Here is a 19,474-nt window from a genome sequence, read left to right as displayed (position 1 = left end):
TATTTATCTGAATCATTTTGATACAAGTCCAATCAAGTGGCTCTTAAAAAGTAGCGCCGCTAATGCATATCTTGAGTTCATCTTGCCCCCGCCAACATGGCGCACGCCTGACTTTCCTGCCCCCTTATCCCACAGCGCACGCGCATTACTTTCGATAGGAATGTCGACGTTCCACAGCGAAGGCGGAGTCTCCGTCGTGCGCGGCAACGCCGATTGGCCCTCTATCCGGAAGTAACCATTGGTAGCCAAAACCGTCAATCAGACTGCAAACGAGGTTAGTCGCTTGAAGCGGCTGCGCAACATCTTGAAAATTCATTTTTGAAAGGCGTTTTCCATCCAAGTTCACCCGGACCAGACCGAACCGGACCGTGATTTGTCCAGGAATCATGTCCTCCACGCAAAACGCAGCGAATAAAGGTACTTTAGTTGCTTCTTCAACAAGCCGTTGGCTTTCGCTTAATGTTGTTATGTAAACTAATGCACGTATGCTAAGCGTGCGTTTTAGCTAGCTAGTTTTATGTGGATTTGTCAAAGTACTTCTTCGTATACCCATGCTTCTTGTTATGGCATAGCGTTATTGTTTTTATTTATTTGTTGTGCTGTGACGTAGTGCAATCTTGCATTGTCGAATCTTGCACAAGCGTATGCTTTCCGAGTGAAAAAGTTATTTTCTACTTGCAAACCGGGGAGCGACTTCAAACCGCTGCAGTGGAAATGTGTCTCTTTAAAGTCCTACTAGTTAAGTTTGGGGGAATTTCAGTGGCTTAGGGAAGAAGCCTTGCTCAATCTAGTGTTGTTTTGGTTCAGTGGAGGTTGTTAAAATGGAAATGCAAATTGTTTTATGAAGCGTGTATTGACACGTGGCTGAGTAGAATGAGGGGTGTGGGGAGAGGAGGGGGGCTGCGGAGGGTGCAGATGTTTAAAAAAAAAAAGTTATCTTGGCGCTCCGTTCTGACGATGCAATGAAAAAAAATCACAAAATGCAACTTTCATATTTGAGCTTTGTATGTTCATGTGCAAGTAAGAAGCAATTTTAGCCTAGTCTTCTTTTTTTCTTCTTCTTTTGGGAACAAGATGTTCACAATTGTCCTTAGCTCCGCCCACTTTGATACTTTACCAAAGTTGGCCTCCCTCCTTAAGAATGACTCGGCGCAAAAGATATGTATATTAAAATGTAGTGACAGAGTTTTTTTGTATTGTTTTTTTTAAACTTATTGGGTGATATAGGTGTCGATAGATGTCTGGTTCGTTTGAAGTGGGAGGGTTGGCAACCATGGTTCGGTCCATTTTAGTGATATTTATTCTATTTTCGTAAAGCGTATTATTCTTTTTCCAAATATAATTCACATTTTTTTATTTAAACAATAGAGAAGGCGTTTTTTTTCCATTTTTTTTAAAGTAAAAAATTGTACATTTTCCATTTAAAACTGTAAATTTGGCCCCTCATTTTTGGTACTATTTGATCTCTGAGGGCTAAAGACATTTGTGGATATGAATGGAATGCAGAGGATTGACTTCTTTTTTGTTCTGAGGACGTGTTCGGCGGGTGTCCCATTTGACAAAGCTCGTAATCAATTTCCTATCAATCCGTGTCCTAGATAGGCACTGAAAAGATTAGCCCAAAGGTGGACTCTGGTCCGCTCCTTTCACCAACGCCACTTTTACACGGATAAGTCGTGCCTAGCCATTCGTCCTTCAGTCACGTGACTCCGGGTGGGCGGGGCAAGGAAGACGAGTGACGAGGTAGAAGGCTCAACAGATAAGCTCGCTCGGGTGCGTTTCAAAACAAAAGCGCTCCAGGAAAGATTTCAGTCCAACCACTTGACAGCAATCCACTCTGTTTGAATTTGGCATCCATCTATGGTCCTTTATGGGAAATAATGAGCTAATATTGCAATTCAAATGAACATTGTGTTTGCCAGTATAGTATCTGCTATAGTAGTCTTGATAATGACATTTATTAACACCCCCAACGGATGTTTTGATTTGTTTTTTTTTTGACAGTTGGACATCTTTTGCCGTCAATGGCTGGCAACGAGTGGAGAAAATGCCAACAAATAGTGGAAATTGTCGTTGCCATTGGCGCTTTTTTTTCCTTTTTGGTCCCTCGGTGAAGATGCGGCTGGCTATCAGTGGCTTTGGGTGGTGGCTTTCAGCACAGGCGTGTGTGCGTGCGTGCGTGTGTGGATTTGAGCCACAAGTCAGCGCATTCCATGTGTGTGAGCAGCATGAAAAGCCCAGAGGACCGCAACCTTTTATGCGCACTGCCCATCTATTACACCGCTTAAATGGGGCATTGGAGCGGAAATTCTGGCCCATAAAAATCCAAGTCACTTTCAATTCATTTTGGGGCACCTAGTGGTTATTCTCAAACACAATGTATTTGGACATTTTCTTTGGCTGCTAAGAATGAATGAATGAATGAAAGATGAACTTGAAATTTTTTTAATTTCATTTTTTTTACTTTCAGCGGCCACCAAGAACCAGGCGCCCAAAAAGAAATCCAAGTCGTCTTCGGGCGGTGGCAGTGGCGGCGGCAGTGGCTTTGTCACCTGTTTCATCGTGCTGGCCCTGCTGGGCGTGTGGACGTCCATCGCCGTGGTCTACTTGGCCCCCTTCGACTACACGCAAATTCTGGGTGAATTTGACATGCCGCCAAATGTGACAATTTGTGAAAAGTTGCCAGATTTGGGGTTCGATCCCAGTACCTTTTGAGTGCTAAGCAAGTGTTTTACTGCTTGAGCTAAGTGACCAAACTACCACCTTTCTTTGCACTGCGTGGACTAACAATTTGAGGCTGCTATTTTTGAGTTCAAAGTTGGATCATGTGGGATTTTGAGTGGTGTGTGGGTGCTTACTCTTAACCCTTTGTGTGTTAAGCAAGTGTTCTACTATTTGAGCTAAGTGCCCAACCCACCACCCCACTCTCCCATTTAGCGCCCAACTCTTTTCCCTCACTAATTTGAAATGATTTTTGAAAGTTGCAGGTTTCGAACCTACTACCGTTGGCATGGTGCATGGGTACTCTACCTGTTGAGCTATGTGCCCAACCCACCACCCTATTTTCTTATATAGCGCACAACTGTTTTCCTTCACCAATTGTAATTTATTTATGAAAGGTGTGGGTTTTGAACCGACAAGCCTTACTATACTATGTCGTTTTTTGGAAGGGTTAGTTGTAAAAAAAAAAAAAACATGTTGCGATCGTTTACACATTAGGCGGCTTTTGTTTTGATCCCGCGAGTCATTTATTCTCCGTTTTTTTGTTTTGCTTAGGTCTAAAGAAGTAGATTTGATTAAAATAAATGTAAAAACATGGAGAATTGCAGTTGAGTTGGTCCCATTGATGTAATCGTATACTTACTTTGGTCAAATACTGACACCTTGTGGTAGTAAAGTGGAAGTGCGGCCCCTTTTTTAAATTTATTTTTCAAATGAAAAAGCCTTACTATACATGGTCATTTTTTAATGAAAAAAAGCCTTACTATAGTATGTCGTTTTATGCAAAAAAGCCTTACTATACTATGTAGTTTTTTTGCAAAAAAAGCCTTACTATAGTATTTCGTTTCTTTTAAGAAAAAATCCTTACTATACTATGTCGTTTTTTTGAAGAAAAAAGCCTTATTATACTATGTCGTTTTTTTAAAGAAAAAAGCCTTACGATACTATGTCGTTTTGTCCTAATAAAAAGCCTCACTATACTATGTCGTTTTTGGCAATAAAAGCCTTACTATACTATGTCGTTTTTGTGCGATAAAAAGCCTTACTATACTATGTCGTTTTTTTGCGATAAAAAGCCTTACTATACTATGTCGTTTTTTTCGCGATAAAAAGCCTTACTATACTATGTCGTTTTTTGCGATAAAAAGCCTTACTATACTATGTCGTTTTTTTGCGATAAAAAGCCTTACTATACTATGTCGTTTTTTTGCGATAAAAAGCCTTACTATACTATGTCGTTTTTTTGCGATAAAAAGCCTTACTATACTATGTCGTTTTTTTGCGATAAAAAGCCTTACTATACTATGTCGTTTTTTTCGCGATAAAAAGCCTTACTATACTATGTCGTTTTTTTGCGATAAAAAGCCTTACTATACTATGTCGTTTTTTTCGCGATAAAAAGCCTTACTATACTATGTCGTTTTTTGCGATAAAAAGCCTTACTATACTATGTCGTTTTTTTCGCGATAAAAAGCCTTACTATACTATGTCGTTTTTTGCGATAAAAAGCCTTACTATACTATGTCGTTTTTTTGCGATAAAAAGCCTTACTATATTATGTCGTTTTTTTCAAGAAAAAAGCCTTACTATACTATGTCGTTTTTTTCAAGAAAAAAGCCTTACTATACTATGTCGTTTTTTTCAAGAAAAAAGCCTTACTATACTATGTCGTTTTTTTCAAGAAAAAAGCCTTACTATACTATGTCGTTTTTTTTCAAGAAAAAAGCCTTACTATAGTATGTCGTTTTTTGCTAATCGCATGAGTTGTAAAAAAAAAAAAACATGTTGCAATCGTTTACACATTAGGCGGCTTTTGTTTTGATCCCGTGAGTCATTTATTCTCCGTTTTTATTTTTTTTGCTTAGGTATAAAAAAGTACATTTGATTAAAATAAATGTATAAAAACATGGAGAATTGCAGTGGAGTTGGATTCATTGATGCAATGGTATACTTACTTTGGTCAAATAGCGAAACATTTTTCATCTGCAGGCAAGTTGGCGGCTTACGATCGAGACGGCGATGGCGACTTTGACATGGACGACGCCAAAATGGTCTTGGGTAAGTTCTTATTTTGCCACCTTGTGTTTGTCGTGACAGCGTGACATTAAATCCGTCAATAGCCTCTTTTTCAGAACAACTGAAAGTTAGCAACGCGGGCGTGGCTTCCCCCGACGACCACGTGATAGCGCCGACGCCATTGGTTCCTACTCCACCACCTTCTATCAAAGGTCATTTGGACTTTCCTTACTTGTTAATGTTGCCTGACATCCAATCCATAAACTTCCTTCTTTTCTCTTCTAGAACCTGAACTTCCCATCGAGGACACTTTTGAGCAACAAGAACAAGAGGAGGAGGAAGAAGAAGAGGAAACTACAGACCATTCTGAGGTTGGCCCGAGATCTGTCTTTGTCATCCAATCAAATGGACTTTTGAAAAAAATGCTAAGCTACGTTGTGGTCTTTTTAAGGTATTTGAGGAAGATCCCGAAGAAGCTTTGGAGGACCAAGTAGACCACCAGGTGCGTATTCTGCCTTTCTCCACCGGCCAGTAGCGTGCTTCGGTCAAAGATGGCGAACCAAGTCCTACCACGGTCATTTTTTCCATCAGGTCGCCGAAGAACGAGAAGCTCCGGCGACGCCCGAGGAAAGCTTTGACCACGTGGAGGAGCCGGCCCACGTGGACCGGGAAGACCAGCCCGTCCTCTCAGAGGAGGCGGAGGAGGAGGAGCCATTCCTTCCCGTAGAAGAAGACGATCCCGTGGTACTGGAAGAGGAGGAGGAATCGGCAGTGGACCTCTTGAGCCAACAGCTGGCGGCCGTTCTGTCGGAGATGAGTCAAGACGCCGACCCCGTCTTCTTGCGGGCCTCCGAGGGGGAGGAGCGAGGAGAAGAAGAAGAGACGGAGGAAGAGGAGGAGGAGCCCGCTTTGGCCCAAGAAGAAGAAGATGAACAAGAAGAAGAAATCATCCCAGAGGAGGAAGACCAAGAGATGGACGTGGAGGAGATAGCAGAGGACTTCCCCGAGGAAGAAGTCAGCGTGGAAGCAGACGCTTTGAGAGACCAGGCAGAGGAAGAAGTGCCTCTGCCCCCATTTGAAGAAGAACTTTCAGAGTCGCAAGATGCCTCCTGGGAAGGCGGCGTGGAGGAAGAAATACTTCCCCAAGAAGAACTTTCAGAATCGCCAGACGCTTCCTGGGACGAGGCGGAGGAAGAAATACTTCCCCAAACGTTTGAAGAAGAACTTTCAGAATCAACAGACGTTCTGCTAGAAGATGAGCCATTAGTGGAGAATCGGGAGGAGGAGAATCGGGAGGAGGAGAATCAGGAGGAGGAGAATCGGGAGGAGGAGAATCAGGAGGAGCAGCAGCAGCAGGAGGAGCAAAGACAAACGGGTACGTTTGATATGCAACGGCATCATTGTTTCGATGATTGGGACGTCCATGACTAACCGCCAGTCTTTTTCTACTCTTCCTAGAAACATAAAGACGAGTTGGACGGAGAGACAGCTTTGACTGGAGGACTCGAAAAATGGACACCAGCAAATACAAACACACACACACACACTACATGCTGTATTTTTTTTTCCCACATTCCTTTTAGTCCAAAAGTGTCAGAGCTGCTGCATTTCTTCCCGCTCGGCCCCCAAATTGGACCCGGGACATTTTACAGCGTTTCAAAAAGAGAGAGAGAAAAAAAAAAAAAACAATCCGTGACTATTTGTTATTGTTGTTCTAATGCACACTTGAGCTTTTAATGTATTTATTAGGACTTGTAGGGGAAATGTGAATTTTGTGGTTTGTGCACTCCCACCAGCTGTGGTGTGTCCCAAATAGAAATGTGACATGTTTTTAACCTATTAAATTGGAATAGGAAATTCTTTTCAAGGCTCTCTTTGACAAAAAAAAGGCTGATTGGTGTATTTAAAGGCACCTTCAATCGTCGTTTTCAGCGTTCATGATGTCTCGGTACTCCCGCTGGTGCTGCACCAGGCGCCGGAACACTTTGTACTTTTTCTGGTAAAAACTGTAGAAAGACGCAAAAGTCAATGCTGGCTGACTTTGATGTCTCCGAAGATGTTATCTCACCTTTGAAGGCCGGCCTCCGGCCGGACCACTTCTCCCACTTTGGTCATTTTTGCCATGGCCTCCTGAAAAGAAAACACAGAATACGGAATGATAAACATGTGGCCGTGGTGGTCCGCTAAGGCGCTGCTTTTGTACCTGGATGGTGGCGTAGTCCCGGGAGGCGCAGGCGCCCAAAATGGCCGCTCCCACCAAGACGGCCTCCGTCTGTTCTGGCAACAGCACTGGCAATCCTAAACATGGATTACAATTCCAAACAAATGAAACTTATTAAATTGATCCTATCCAAGTGGATCATTCCATAGAGAATCTGTCCCTTGGGACACAAAATGGCGGCACTCGGTCCGTACCTATGGCGTTGGCGTGAGTTTGCACAAACAAGCGGTTCTTGCTCAAGCCTCCGCACAGGAAGATGCTTTCGATGCGATGACCCGCTTCTCTCATGGCTTCCACGATATGACGAGTGCCCAGCTGAAACAAATCGGAATAATAACAATAAGAATCATAACCATTTTTTCCGCCTGGGTGCGGTAGACTGACCGCCAGAGCTTGTACGGTGGCCAAGTAGAGCAAAGCCAAGTCATCCAGCGTGCCAGAGAGAGACAGTCCCACCACCTGCCCAAAAACGAAAGTCCCGCCGGGTCAACATTCGACTAGCGATGACGTGGCGCCCAAACGGAACGGATTTGATCCCTCACCGTGCCCTTCAAGGAGGGGTCGGCCAGCGGCGAGCGGTTCCCGTGAAAGTCGGGCCACACGTGAAGATGGGCGGCCAGACGCTCCACGGCCGGAGCCGAACCCCCGGCCATCCCGTTCAGGTGCCGGTTCAAGTAGCCGTAGGTGTCCGTGTCGCAAACGTCGCCGTCATCGTCGCCATTTTCGTCCTTTGTGTTCAGACGGCTGCCAAAGTGAAAAAAATCCACAGTTACAAGCCGTTTGGCGTTTAAGGTCAAAACAATATACAAGTAAATATTTGAAAGGAATTGAGGATATACATTGATTGTATACAACAACATTTTCAAAAGTTCAAAATGGAAAATTATAAAGGAAACTTTACTCAAAACACAAAATGACAGTAATATAACTAGTATTAAACTGATACACTATTTTAAATAAAACATTCCAAATGTGTGACATTTTTCAAAATGTTCTTTTCGAAATGTAGTTTCTATGCAAATTCTACTTTTTAAACTTAAAATAGGAGTTTGAGCTGACCTTTGGCGCGCCTTTTGTCGGAGCGTCCGGTAGGCGGCGTGTCCCTTGACCACGTGCTCCATCTGGGGACGTCAGAGAGCCCGTCAGCCAACGCCACTCCCCCCACGGGCCAACGCGACCCACCAGCCGTCCCGTGGCGCTCTGTCCTCCCTCGTTGAGCCACAAGTCGGGCACCATGGCGGACAGGCAGGGACCCCAGACTCCCTCCACGAACAGCGGCCGCTCGCTCATCTGCCCGCGGCCAAAAGAGCCCGGTGGGCCAAAAGGTCGCCCGGGAAGCCGGCGCGTGGGAGGTAGAATGGCCACGTTACCGCCATGTGACAGGACGACGTGCCGCAGATCATGGCCAGCCGCGAGGTGACGGCCCGGTCCCGCCACGGGAAGCCCGGGCCTTCCACGTCGGCTCCTACGGTGGCTGCAGACACGACGACGACAAAATATGAATGCGAGCCTCGTCTGACTTTTAAAGGACGGCGGGCGCCAAGTACCGAGGCCTCCGGCGTGAGCGTCGATGAGCGAGGCCCCGACGGCGGTTCCCGGATTCAGAGCCAGATCGGCCGCCGCCTCCCAGGTCAGACCGTCCCCGAGCGGACTTCCCGGAGCAGACGTGGCGTTGCCTGGAAAATTTGGAGTTCAACATCAAGGCTTTTTCCTTCTTGACCACTCATTTCATTTAAAAAATATATTATGACCATTTTAATTTGCCGTCAATGATGAATTGGTTCTTACGTGAATGTGTTTTAAGGGGCATTTTCACTTTTTTCTACATCCGTATTCAAATCAAGAAATTCTACCCACCTATTTTAGAGAAGTTGTTCTCGGTGAGATCCTGGAGTCCTAATGAAGTCCAAAAAGTGGCATCCCATCCCTGTGGGGGGCAGTATGTCCATTTACAAACCAGAGTACACAGCGACCTGGAAAACAATAGCAATTTTGTGCTCATTTTGCTATGTGCAAACCAAAATCCACCATCTTTGTTTACTTCCAAAATGTGAGATTTGGTTGGAGTTGAACAAACCTGGTTAAAGATCCGCTGGCCTTCCACGACAGGAAGTCCGCGAGGTCAAAAAAGTGAGCGGCTTGCTCCCAACAGCTTTCTCTCAGGTTCTGTGCAAAAAGTGGGGGGAAAAAAAATCAACTTCATATCCAAATGAATGGGGGAGACAAGTTCAAAATGAACTGCGAGCACCAAAGGAGGCTCACCTCTTTGAGCCAGAGCAGCTTCGGCGGTTGCATCTCAGGCGACATGACGCCCCCAAGTCGCTTTAGGACGGCGTGGCCCGTGTCGGTGATGCGGGCGGCCTGTTGGCCCGCACGGTGGTCCATCCACATCACCACGTTTCTCTCCTTCTTACCTGCAAAATGAGACAACTAACAGTAAACCATGGTCGGGCCAGTCGGGTGTAGCCAAACTGCGAGAAACGCAGCAGAATGAATGGCATTGAACGGCGGGCGCCCTTACCGTCCGCGTTGACCGCCACGGGCTGGAAGTTTTGGTCCAACACCACCAGTGAACAGGTGGCATCGAAACCGATTCCTCTTATCTGCGTCTTGTCCACACCTCGAGTCACTTCCTAAAAACAACAACCAAACATTTTCAAGATGAGAAAATGTCGTAGGAGCGCTCGTCTCGTAGAGGGCGCTACTGTGCAAGTTTTACCTGTACCACGGCGCAACATTTGCTCCATATCTCAGTGGAAGACTGCACGTAATGGTCCGTGTGCGGCTCCCAGATGCTAATAGGTTGGGTAGCAACGGTCTTCAAATGTCCGTTTTTGGACACCAAGGCTGCTCTCACACTGGCGGTTCCCACATCCACGCCGACATAGTAAACTTCCGCCATGAGGACCAGTCGAAGTCGACAACACGACAAGTTCTAGCGCTAAATAATAAAGTCCAACTTAGGGTTCACCGCTAGTGAGCATTTTCGCAAAAAAAAACATGATAACAAGTAAACATGGCAAGCAATTATAATAGCATTCGGCGCAGCACAAGATGCTAGCATGCTACGGCGTTGAGTTGACTTGAACATGGTCGCCGAGTGATGACGTCACCAAGCGACAGGCGGCTCGCTGATTGTCAACATAGACATGTTTCCTTAAAAGAGTACGAGTTAGTAGAATTCCGTTCCGGACGCCCGACATAGTAACATAGAGGCGGCTTGTAATAGAATGTAAATTAATCTGTTGTTAATCAATAGAGCAAAAATGTAATTACTGTTGGACTCACCAAGACAGTTGGACAGAGTTTGATAGTTTTGGCTTCCTCTCAGCTTGAAAAAACACGCACTTTGAACCTGGAATTATCTGGGAACGGAATAACAGTGAGAACAAAAAGCACAAAAATGTTTGTGTGTTTGTGCAGTAAATACCCAATATAAAGTATTTGAGCATTATCTTTATTCATCACAAAAAGGCATCATCATACTGATTACAATGTTTCATAATTATCAACTAAAAAGTGCTTCATTGCTGCAATACCCACTGGCCCTTTCTCTAATCATGCTTAATTCACTGGCTGCCATTGACAGAAGCAAAAGTCATTCATTGACACTAAAAAGACGGTGTCACATTGTGGCCTGCAGGTGGCGTTCAATTTCCAATGAGCCATCGGCTTCCTTGCAATCCGTACGGGAGTAATGGATCCACTAAAAATAGCAACACGTGTACTTCTTTTCGCGCCACTGACGGCGTCCAATCGTTTGTTCGCCCAGTCAAAATGGATCGTCAACGAGTCACTTCCTCCGTCCATCGGAATTGGAATCGATTCCCCCACTGACCTCAAACCGTCGTGTTTTTTACTCCGTCAGCGGTGGCCGTACTCGGAGCCGCCGATGTTTTCCGGGGCGGACGTGGAATCCGAAGCTAGCAGCGTCCCCAGGAACGCCCGCTCACTGCCGTCTTCTCCCGAGCCGGTCGGACGTGGCCCCGGACCGTACTTGTCGAAAAAGGCCAGCTCGGGAATCCGGTAGCCGGAAGGGGGCCCCGGCGGCGGTCCCGGGGCGGGGCCGGCGGCGGTGGCTTGGTTGGCCGCCTGGAGGAGGCGTCCGGAGTGCACGTGGTCCACGTGATACTTGAGCTTGTCTTTTCGCTTGAAGGTGGCGTCGCACTGTTGGCAGTTGAAGGGACGGGCGTCCGAGTGGATCACCATGTGCTTGCTCAGGGTCTTCTTGATACGGAACGTCTGCTGGCACTCGGGGCAACTGAAGGGTTTCTCGCCTTCAATGGGAAAGTCAAATTGGAGGTCACAAATGGGGTTGATCAATTATCATACTCCAAATGAATATATGTGAATATTTCCTGGTACCTGAGTGGGTCCTAAAGTGCATTTCCAAACTGGATTTTCCTTTAAATTCTTTCTTGCAAACCTCACACTGATGCGTGGCTGATTTGTATCTGTGAAAAGAGGAATGGAAATATGGAGAGAAATATATAAAGATGTTTTTTTTTTTTTTTTTTTGGACAAAAAAAGCATACTTTTGCCAGACTTTCTCTCCCAGATGAACGCTTTTGTGGTGGACCGTCAAATGATCCTGACGTCGAAAACACTTGCCGCATTCTTCACACTGGTGCGCTTTTTCACCTGAAATGGAGCACCTCAAATGACAGCGATTCAAAAATGACACCTAGTATTTTTTGAGTCAAATGATGTCATCATTTTTTTTTTACCAGAGTGAGTTTTCTGATGCTTGGTCAGGTGATCGTGGCGTACGAAGGTCTTGCCGCATTGCTCGCACTCGTAGCGCTTGTCGTTGCGGTGCATTCTCAAGTGGAGCCTGATTGGATGAAAAATGAATAACGGACGGATGGACAGACGTGAACGCGAACCCCCACCTACCTGTACGAACTCTTATGGCGGAAAGTTTGCCCGCAAAGATTGCACAGGTGCGGCTTCTCGCCGCTGTGGATGCGCATGTGTTCCCGCAAGGTCGTCCTGGCCCAAACAAAAAGATAAAAAGGAGGTGAAAGGTCGCCCCTGGGGTGAGGAACGCGGCAAAGCGGGCCAACCTTTCCCGGACGGATTTGCCACAGACGAAGCAGGTCCACTTCCTTTTGCCGCCGTGGGTGCATTCCATGTGGCGCCTCCTGTTGCCGCTGTCGTTGAAATTTCGCCCGCAGATGTCGCAAGGGAAAGGTCCTGAAAAAAAAAACATGAAATGCTCATTTTTCACTTGGATTATAATGAGAATAAAATGAAAGGTGGTGGGCTCACCCAGGTGGAACTTTTCTTGATGTTTGAGCCTGGCAAACCTGGAGCGGAAATACTCGTCGCAAAAGGAACATTTGAAAGGGCGCGCTTGCGTGTGAAGGATCATGTGCTCCTGCAAGTGAGGCTTGCGGCTGTAGCATTTTAGGCAAATCTGTTCCAAAAGACAAAAATCTATCAATTACAAAAAGAAAATCTAATCAAAGTCATCTTTTGCATTCATTTGCACCTCTTCATTTCAGTCATCATCATTGAAAATAAACACAACATATACTTTTCCATGCTTTACTTTTTTGGGGTAAAATTTCCAATATGGTGTCAATCATCAAATCAAACTCACGGGACATTTCCAGCCCTCGCTCTTCCTCTTCTTCCTCATACTAAGAAACTCTTGGAGATTTTCCGGGTGGAACCTGAAAGAACAGAAAACAACGTTCAAGGAATACCAAAAATTAAATACTTTCCAACTCACCTCTTGACGTGCTTGGCCAAAGTTTTCCTGCTGGCGTGGAGTTTATTACAAAAAGGACAAGTGTGCTCCTTCATCTGGAAGGGAGCGTTGCTGGCGTGTTTCTTCTTGTGAACCGTCAAGTTGGACTTGGTGGAGTAGCGCTGGAGACACACGTCGCACTGGAAGGGTTTCTCTTTGGTGTGCACCCGAGTGTGACTCTCGTACTTCCCTGCAGGGGGGGGCACGTGTACCAGCAGATTACAGATGCGAGTCCAGCTAGCCATTTGCAAAAACTAATGCAATGTACCCAATTGTAGGCAATAAATCCCATTTGCAAAAACTAATGCTAGCTACCATCTAGTAGGCAGTATATCCATTGACTGGATTTTTGGGGACTGAATGCGACAAAGCTATCAAAATATGCAGTTTTTATTTAATTTGGGCAAAATTGGAAATAAATAAACATCATAAATAGGGCCAGAACGATAGGTAACTTTCCCAGATATTTTTCACAAGTTCACACTAATCGAGCTGTCCCTGCAATGCGCATTTCTCCCCGCAGAGGGAACCAAAGCTACACTGACTTTCGAAAAAAAATGCAAATAAAAAGAGGAGCGCTGGAAAAAGTGGCTTGTATGAGGCGAACCCACCTGCTCGATCGAATGTCTTGTCACATTTGGGGCACTGGAGGATCTTCCTCCCGGCGACGCGGATCTCCACCGGGGCCAAACCTTCGGGGTAGACGGTTCCGCTTGCTGCCGCCGCCGCCACCGCCTCCGCCGCTTTTCCGTCCTCCAAAGAACACGCTTCATCCACGACTAGTTTGCTTCCCACGTCGTCTTCCTCCACTCGTTCTTCGGCGCCCTCAATGGGCGACCGGGGCTCTGGCTTTTCCTGGCTTTGGTCTTTCCGATACTTGCTCGGAGGTTTCTTACTCCGAGCGGACCGCCGCGCGCCCACCGCCTTTTCGCCTTCGCCGGGACTTTGAATCTCCTCCTTGGGGAGGCTTTCCCAGGGGCCGCGATCAGGCGTCGTCCGGGAGTCGCCCTCGTCACCGCTGACGGCGTCGCTGGGCCCTTCCTCGCACAGGAGCTTCACCACGTCCATCATGTCCAGGAAGCGGGCGGCGTCGGCCACGGCCCGCAGCTCCGACTCGGCCAAGGCGCACTCGGACGTGTAGAGCAAGGCGAGCAGGTGTCGGAAAACCGAGTCGTCCACGTGCTCCAGCGTGACGCGGGTGACGGCCGGGTTCTTGGACAGCTCGGCGTGGAAGTAACTGCTCCCGTGGGCCAAGACGGCCTTGTGGGCGCCGTAGAGGTTGCCGCCCACCGACACGGACACGTCGCAGAACCTCTGGCGGGTGCGGTCTTCGTTCAGGAAGTTGAGGAGGTCGCGGCTGTGGTGCGCCATGGTCAGGGAGCGCACCGGCGGGGTGCCGGATTCCGCTTTTTCCATGCCGCTGCTTTCAACGTCTTCTTTAGCCAATGGAGAATTGCTTCCGAGCAGACTCAATTCTGGAATGAAACAAACATTTTGACGTTAGTGACCAAAACATCCAATTCAGTTTCCCAGTCAAAGCAGAAAAACTCAATGGCAGCCATCCCATTTGTGAATTTAATGTCTTTTAACTTTTCCACATTCTACGTGGAAATAATGATAGGAACGTCTCTAAGGCTCATTATTTAAAAGTTCCTCAAGTGTACATTGAAAGAGCAAGATTTCTTTTCCGTTTAAAATAAACAATGTAGTGTGTGCACATTGTACATCAGAAAATGCAAGTGAATTAAATCATATTCCTGCCTGGAACGTCAGAATACTACAAGAAACGACGTATGGCTCGTCGTATATTTTAACTGCGTTATTGCGACACGGAATTCTGTCATTAGCTTTAGCCATAGACGAATACACGGTGTTTCTAGGGGAATAAAGTGAAGTGTGCGGCATAAAAACGAAGACATGAAAGCGCTGTTATTGTAAATTGGTCGTCCGTCCACCTTAAGGACCCCTGACAAGCTAGCGGCAGGGCCCCCCTCGGAGGAAATGTCGACAAACGACGTCAACGCAACTGAGGAAAATACTTTTAGTTTTCAATGGCTTTTCCAGCCCGCTTCGACGAAGTCATACCTGAAATGCACGAGCAGTGTTTTCAAATATATGCTAAATCCATGCTAGCAGCACTCCTGTTGTGGAAAATGTGCGCCGGAATGATCATTTTCTGTCCATCCATTAGGCCCCGCCTTCCAAGCAATGTTGTCTTTCTTGGCAGCTAGCATGCTAAACTAGCACGACAATACATTTGTCCCTTTTTGTGGTCCAATAAAAAACAAGACAAGCACAATGTGTACACTGTTGACGTTTCACTAGATTTAGAGAATTATTGAACAAACACAACGTGTTTGCTAAAATAGAATAATCTAAAAAATGTGTTATTAGTACGGCAAATCCACTTGGACAAACCATGTATGCCCCAAAACTCCTTAAACTTTGCTAAATCGCCTGACTATCCATTGGTACCATATTATGGAATATGAAAACGGATGTCCCAATAAGCATAGCGTAATATATGTATCAATCTTGCGTTTTAGGTATTAAAATGAAAAGGCGACAGGGAGGTGTTGGTGGCGCTTATCGATGACGTAACAACCCCTGCCTTTTCGGTTCCTGCTAAATTATTTTATATTTTCCATCATCGGCAGCCAATATTATGCATGATCGCATCAGTGTGACACTCATCACCATTAAAATTGTTAAATAATTGGCGTTAAGAGTTGTCATTTATCAAATAAATATATCAAGAGTCCGCCGGGGTACCTTTAGCGATCTCCACTCGTTGCTTGACAACGGCTACCAAACAAGACCAGTTAGCTTAGCCGCATGCTACCTTCCCATCCTTCTGTGCGTGGGAGTAAAGGAAGAGAAGAGGAATTTATCAGGGAGCCGGAATGGCGAACAATGGTCGCCGAGGCGGGGAAGAGGACGACCGCGGCCCGGGAGCTTCTCACCACGGATTCGTGCTCATGGAGGCGCTCATGGAGAAGCTAAAGATCTTAAATTGCGACCACGAACTGCTGGAAAAACACAACATGAAGCCTCTCTCCAGGTACTACAAAGTCACAGGAAAATATGAATACATTCTGCAGATGTTCATATTAATTTAGTGAGTCTCAATCAATTGAACGCCCGTATTGTTTGGCAGACATTACTTCGTGTCCAGTCCTTACCTGGCGTCCAATCCCGGGGAGCAGTTTTACCTGTTCGCCATCACGGCCGCCTGGCTCATCGAGGAGGCGGGCGGCAGCTTCGGGAAGCCCCGGGAGGATGACGAGCCCGCCGCCACCGTCTCCAACATCCTGGCCGAGCTCCGGGCGCTGGTAAACAAAAAAGTCTCCTTGGATTTGGGTGCCCCTTTCGGAAGCCTGCCGTCCAACTCTGGTGGTCTTCGCAGGGGGTGAAGGTGGACTTTCCACCGTCCAAGCTCAAGTCGGGTTCCGGCGAGCAGGTGTGCTTCGTCTTGAACGCCTTGGCCGAACACGCCCTCAAGAGACGGGGATTTTCCTTCAAAAGGTGCACGAGATGGCCAAAATATCACATTGGCTTCATCTCAAATGCTAAAGTGAAGATGAATTGAAATGCGAATCTCAACTTCAGACCAAAATACCCAAGTGAAAGCGCAGAAGAAGAATCGGTGATGGAGGAGCCGGCGGAATTGGAGCTGGACCATCAGGACAACGTGATGGTATGGATTTTTTTTGCATCTTCTTCTCTCATCAGTTTTGACATTTTCACTTCTTCAGGAGGAGGACAATGTCGACGATGAAGACGAGGAGAACCTGGTGGACCTGGAGGCCCTCACTCTGCAGAGCCACCTGAAAGTGAGCAGCCGCCATCAATAGAGTTTGAAGCCGACTCGACCGGGTCTTCCCGCAGGAAGCGGCCACGACGTCCAAACCCGAAGAGATCCTGCGCTCCACGGTGGACACGGCGCAGTGGAACTTGGAGGTGGAACGGGTCTTGCCTCTCCTCAAAGTCACCGTCAGGACGGACAACAAGGTCATCTCCTTTGTTGTACATTTCCATTTTTATAGTGATGGCAAGCTAAGAAATCCTTAAAATTCTTCCTGGTTTTTTTTCCAAGGACTGGAGGGTCCACGTGGACCAGATGCACCAGCACCAAGGCGGCATTGAATCGTCGCTCCACGAAGCCAAGGTGCGTTTAGTGTCTTTCAAACTGTATTGAATGCTAACATTTCAAATTGAAAGTTCAAGGTTTGTGCTTGATTTTTTTTTTAACAATTAACACAGGGCTACCTGGACAAGTTGGAGGAAGACATCAGCAGGACCTTGGAGAAGGTGTCCAGTCGAGAGAAGTACATGAACAAGCAGCTGGAGGCCGTCACGGCGCAGCATCGCGACGCCCAGGCCCAACTCGCCGAGGTATATGCGGTCGTCGTGACCCCCCGGGGTCACCTCACCTCGCTCCATGTCTTCCTCTCTCGTCCAGGTCAGGGAGCGCTACCAGGAGGCCAGCGGGGGCGTGGCCCAGAGAACACAACTCCTGGCGGAGGTCAGTGAAGGTCTAAAGAAAGTCTGGAGGAAACTTACAAGTCATCCATTATTTTCAATTCTGGACCACGTCAACGTCTGAGGAAACTTTTTTTCTTTCCAGCTAAGTGAGGAATTTGCCAAGGTGAAGCAAGAGATGGAAGAGCGAGGCAGCAGCATGTCGGACGGAGGTGAGCGAGGCATCGTCGAAAAGCCGCCTGGCGGCGTAGCTCACGGCCTTTTTTTGCGTCCAGCGGCGGTGGTGAAGATCAAGCAGAGTTTATCCAAGCTGAAACAGGAGATCGTGCAGATGGACGTGCGCGCCGGCGTGGTGGCGCACATGCTGATGCAGGCCAAACTCAAGCGCAAGAGCAACATGAGCGTCCAAGGAGAAGTCTTTGCCTGAGCGTTGCCTTCAGGGACACTCCGTAAAAAAAAAAATTAAAAAAAAAGAGGGCGGTGTCTACATTCGGGAGAGGAATATTGCTTTATATGTCAAATATATAGTTTTAATAGGAGGGAAAAATAAATGTTTTTAATGACCTGTTTTCCCTTAAAGTGTAAAACAAAGGTCAAATATTTTCAAAATAAAGGATAAATGCCATTGACGGCAGACTATGTTGGCAAGTTATTTATTTTGGTTTGAACATTTTCATCTTTTTGGGAATACATTATTAGTTCGCCGAGAATGTTTTCTTATCAAAAATGGTCCTACCGAAACAAAAAAAAGCTCACGGAATAAAGTCAAACATGTACAATCGTCATCATAGATGAGAAATGGATAGACACTTGGCAATAAAAAAATGTACAGCAAAAAAAAAAGGACAAAAGGCACTCTGCGTGTCTTTGGATGGACCCGCCGTCCGCAGACGTCTTGGCGAAATCCCGAAAAAAAAATAACACGACTCAAAATCAAATCATTTTTTACAGCGTGTAACGATAGCCTGAAAAAAAATGACAAACTGAAAAAGATTTCCCACTTCAATCCATCCTTTACAAAGAAATGATTGTTTTCACAAAGTCAAAACTAAAATTTGCAAAGGTCTTATTTTGAAAGGTAGACTAAAATAATGGAGCCGAAAAAGTCGTAGTGCTGAGGTTCTTGTGGCAGGCTTTTTAAAAATCCAGGCAAAGATTGTTTTTGGCATCAGAAAAGTTTTTAAAGTGTTTTTTTTTTTTGGTAAATCATATTAAATGTTACAAATGAGGCACTTCGGTTTGCAGCTTTTTCAATGCACAGCCTACCTAACGGAAGTTTTCCGATGGAAAGAATTGCCTACTTTTCTACCCACGTATGTAGACGGCAATTTTTACGATTTTTAGCCAGATTCCCCATCAAATCAGCTTTTAGAAAAATTGTTATTTTTCAGGGCAACAGTTGGTCGCGTGGCAGGCAAGCTAACGCTAAGATAGTACAGTGCAAGAAAGATCATCTCTTCAGTATGGAGATATTTTACATTCGCTTTCATTTTTTTTTTTGGTTCACCCTTACTACATTGCCTCGCGGTAGGGATGGCAACAAAATCAGGGTGTTGGTCGGGATAGGCTCCAGCACCCCTGCAATATGAACAATGCGTTGCCGGGACTTGGGTGCAAAAATATATATATATATCTTCTTTAATTCCGAAAAATAGCCAAGTGCACTTTGGAGGCCTCCGCCGGCTGGCTCGACCAATGGGAACGCTCCGTGACCAATTTGAGGGAAAAAGACTTATTTACAATTTTTTTTTGCCGCGCAGTCTTTGAAAGGTCCACTTATAAAATACGAGTGCTGCCCCCTGCTGGCGCGGAGGGGAAAGTCAAGTCTTACCAGGCACTGCAGTGGCTACCGTGGGCACTGAGGGACTGGCAGTTGCTGTAGCGCTTCTTCACCATCATGCTGACGTACGCCTTCATCAGCTTGGCGATGTCCATCACCTGCAAGACAGGGGGGGAGGGGTCAGTGATGTGGTTTCCGTAGGCGAGCATTTGACGCCGGCGGCCGGCCGACCCACGCTCACCATTTGCGTTTCAAAGACCAGTTCGCGTCCCTCCACGGCGATCTTGTAGGTGTTGGCCATGGGCGCCCCGAAAGACAGGATCCGCTCGTAGGGGAAGACCTCCAGCGGCCACGGCTCGCCGCGCTTGTACACCGAGACGGCCTCGCGGCTCACGCCCAGCCACAGCTCGGACGGGAAGGCGCCGTCGGCGCACTGAAACGGACGGCACCCGCCCGCGTTAATCAGGCGGCTCTCTGGACGGCGGGCGGAACGCTTTGA

At 46.6% G+C, this 19,474-nt stretch overlaps 5 protein-coding genes across 8 annotated transcripts in view; 2 read left to right on the top strand and 3 right to left on the bottom strand.

Annotated features, from left to right (window-relative positions):
* Nucleotides 1-246: 246 nt before the first annotated feature.
* LOC144201997 (uncharacterized) lies at nucleotides 247-6,538 on the top strand. Of its 2 annotated transcripts, none has more exons than XM_077724910.1 (8): nucleotides 247-417; nucleotides 2,471-2,638; nucleotides 4,711-4,779; nucleotides 4,854-4,949; nucleotides 5,023-5,108; nucleotides 5,189-5,239; nucleotides 5,329-6,112; nucleotides 6,196-6,538. In XM_077724910.1, the coding sequence occupies exons 1-8, from the start codon at nucleotides 387-389 to the stop codon at nucleotides 6,201-6,203; spliced, it is 1,293 nt and encodes a 430-aa protein (XP_077581036.1). In that variant the 5' UTR covers nucleotides 247-386; the 3' UTR covers nucleotides 6,204-6,538. The 2 variants fall into 2 exon arrangements, with proteins under 2 accessions (XP_077581036.1, XP_077581035.1); XM_077724909.1 differs by having other exon boundaries at nucleotides 4,842-4,949.
* Nucleotides 6,537-10,324, bottom strand: fggy (FGGY carbohydrate kinase domain containing). Its single transcript, XM_077724907.1, has 16 exons — nucleotides 10,247-10,324; nucleotides 9,678-9,899; nucleotides 9,480-9,591; nucleotides 9,221-9,372; nucleotides 9,036-9,124; nucleotides 8,816-8,931; nucleotides 8,506-8,634; nucleotides 8,329-8,432; nucleotides 8,141-8,248; nucleotides 8,018-8,079; nucleotides 7,501-7,702; nucleotides 7,343-7,417; nucleotides 7,153-7,273; nucleotides 6,941-7,035; nucleotides 6,806-6,867; nucleotides 6,537-6,743 (listed from the first exon to the last, which is right to left on the bottom strand). The coding sequence occupies exons 2-16, from the start codon at nucleotides 9,858-9,860 to the stop codon at nucleotides 6,653-6,655; spliced, it is 1,701 nt and encodes a 566-aa protein (XP_077581033.1). The 5' UTR covers nucleotides 9,861-9,899; nucleotides 10,247-10,324; the 3' UTR covers nucleotides 6,537-6,652.
* Nucleotides 10,325-10,394: 70 nt separating this feature from the next.
* zbtb41 (zinc finger and BTB domain containing 41) lies at nucleotides 10,395-15,824 on the bottom strand. 3 transcript variants are annotated; one of them, XM_077724904.1, is made up of 12 exons: nucleotides 15,677-15,824; nucleotides 15,486-15,567; nucleotides 13,325-14,188; nucleotides 12,696-12,903; nucleotides 12,564-12,636; nucleotides 12,230-12,377; nucleotides 12,025-12,154; nucleotides 11,855-11,950; nucleotides 11,686-11,792; nucleotides 11,494-11,599; nucleotides 11,324-11,412; nucleotides 10,395-11,235 (listed from the first exon to the last, which is right to left on the bottom strand). In XM_077724904.1, the coding sequence occupies exons 3-12, from the start codon at nucleotides 14,127-14,129 to the stop codon at nucleotides 10,823-10,825; spliced, it is 2,175 nt and encodes a 724-aa protein (XP_077581030.1). In that variant the 5' UTR covers nucleotides 14,130-14,188; nucleotides 15,486-15,567; nucleotides 15,677-15,824; the 3' UTR covers nucleotides 10,395-10,822. The 3 variants fall into 3 exon arrangements, with proteins under 3 accessions (XP_077581030.1, XP_077581031.1, XP_077581029.1); XM_077724905.1 differs by having other exon boundaries at nucleotides 15,486-15,725; XM_077724903.1 differs by lacking the exons at nucleotides 15,486-15,567; nucleotides 15,677-15,824 and adding an exon at nucleotides 14,799-15,302.
* ift57 (intraflagellar transport 57 homolog (Chlamydomonas)) lies at nucleotides 15,302-17,834 on the top strand. Its single transcript, XM_077724911.1, has 11 exons — nucleotides 15,302-15,774; nucleotides 15,871-16,045; nucleotides 16,120-16,238; nucleotides 16,323-16,410; nucleotides 16,469-16,546; nucleotides 16,602-16,724; nucleotides 16,810-16,881; nucleotides 16,977-17,108; nucleotides 17,176-17,238; nucleotides 17,341-17,407; nucleotides 17,471-17,834. The coding sequence occupies exons 1-11, from the start codon at nucleotides 15,617-15,619 to the stop codon at nucleotides 17,620-17,622; spliced, it is 1,227 nt and encodes a 408-aa protein (XP_077581037.1). The 5' UTR covers nucleotides 15,302-15,616; the 3' UTR covers nucleotides 17,623-17,834.
* myo10 (myosin X) overlaps nucleotides 17,833-19,474 on the bottom strand; it is a 22,034-nt gene continuing 20,392 nt past the window's right edge. The window contains exons 40-41 of the mRNA XM_077724915.1: nucleotides 19,217-19,408; nucleotides 17,833-19,133 (exon numbers count right to left, since the gene is read on the bottom strand). Of these exons, the coding sequence (XP_077581041.1) occupies nucleotides 19,023-19,133; nucleotides 19,217-19,408 (303 nt within the window). The 3' untranslated portion in view covers nucleotides 17,833-19,022. The remainder of the gene's footprint in view (nucleotides 19,134-19,216; nucleotides 19,409-19,474) is intronic.

The sequence above is a fragment of the Stigmatopora nigra genome, chromosome 9 (assembly GCF_051989575.1).
Source record: "Stigmatopora nigra isolate UIUO_SnigA chromosome 9, RoL_Snig_1.1, whole genome shotgun sequence".
NCBI lineage: Eukaryota > Metazoa > Chordata > Actinopteri > Syngnathiformes > Syngnathidae > Stigmatopora > Stigmatopora nigra.
Note: the sequence above shows the minus strand (reverse complement) of the source record. Positions and strands in the feature narration are given on the sequence as shown.

What these genes read in the sequence shown, in the direction of transcription:
- ift57 (XM_077724911.1), top strand. Translation starts at nt 15,617, where the DNA reads ATGGCGAACAATGGTCGCCGAGGCGGGGAAGAGGACGACCGCGGCCCG. An exon ending in CGGGGATTTTCCTTCAAAAG is followed by an intron (nt 16,239 to 16,322) that starts GTGCACGAGATG and finishes TCTCAACTTCAG; the next exon opens with ACCAAAATACCCAAGTGAAA. An exon ending in CTCTGCAGAGCCACCTGAAA is followed by an intron (nt 16,547 to 16,601) that starts GTGAGCAGCCGC and finishes GTCTTCCCGCAG; the next exon opens with GAAGCGGCCACGACGTCCAA.
- fggy (XM_077724907.1), bottom strand. Translation starts at nt 9,860, where the DNA reads ATGGCGGAAGTTTACTATGTCGGCGTGGATGTGGGAACCGCCAGTGTG. An exon ending in CGCTCACGCCGGAGGCCTCG is followed by an intron (nt 8,433 to 8,505) that starts GTACTTGGCGCC and finishes TCGTGTCTGCAG; the next exon opens with CCACCGTAGGAGCCGACGTG. An exon ending in CCACCGTACAAGCTCTGGCG is followed by an intron (nt 7,274 to 7,342) that starts GTCAGTCTACCG and finishes GATTTGTTTCAG; the next exon opens with CTGGGCACTCGTCATATCGT.
- LOC144201997 (XM_077724909.1), top strand. Translation starts at nt 387, where the DNA reads ATGTCCTCCACGCAAAACGCAGCGAATAAAG. An exon ending in GCAAAACGCAGCGAATAAAG is followed by an intron (nt 418 to 2,470) that starts GTACTTTAGTTG and finishes TTTTACTTTCAG; the next exon opens with CGGCCACCAAGAACCAGGCG. An exon ending in TCCACCACCTTCTATCAAAG is followed by an intron (nt 4,950 to 5,022) that starts GTCATTTGGACT and finishes TTTCTCTTCTAG; the next exon opens with AACCTGAACTTCCCATCGAG.
- zbtb41 (XM_077724904.1), bottom strand. Translation starts at nt 14,129, where the DNA reads ATGGAAAAAGCGGAATCCGGCACCCCGCCGGTGCGCTCCCTGACCATG. An exon ending in TCAAGAAAAGTTCCACCTGG is followed by an intron (nt 12,155 to 12,229) that starts GTGAGCCCACCA and finishes TTTTTTTTTCAG; the next exon opens with GACCTTTCCCTTGCGACATC. An exon ending in GCACTTTAGGACCCACTCAG is followed by an intron (nt 11,236 to 11,323) that starts GTACCAGGAAAT and finishes TTCCCATTGAAG; the next exon opens with GCGAGAAACCCTTCAGTTGC.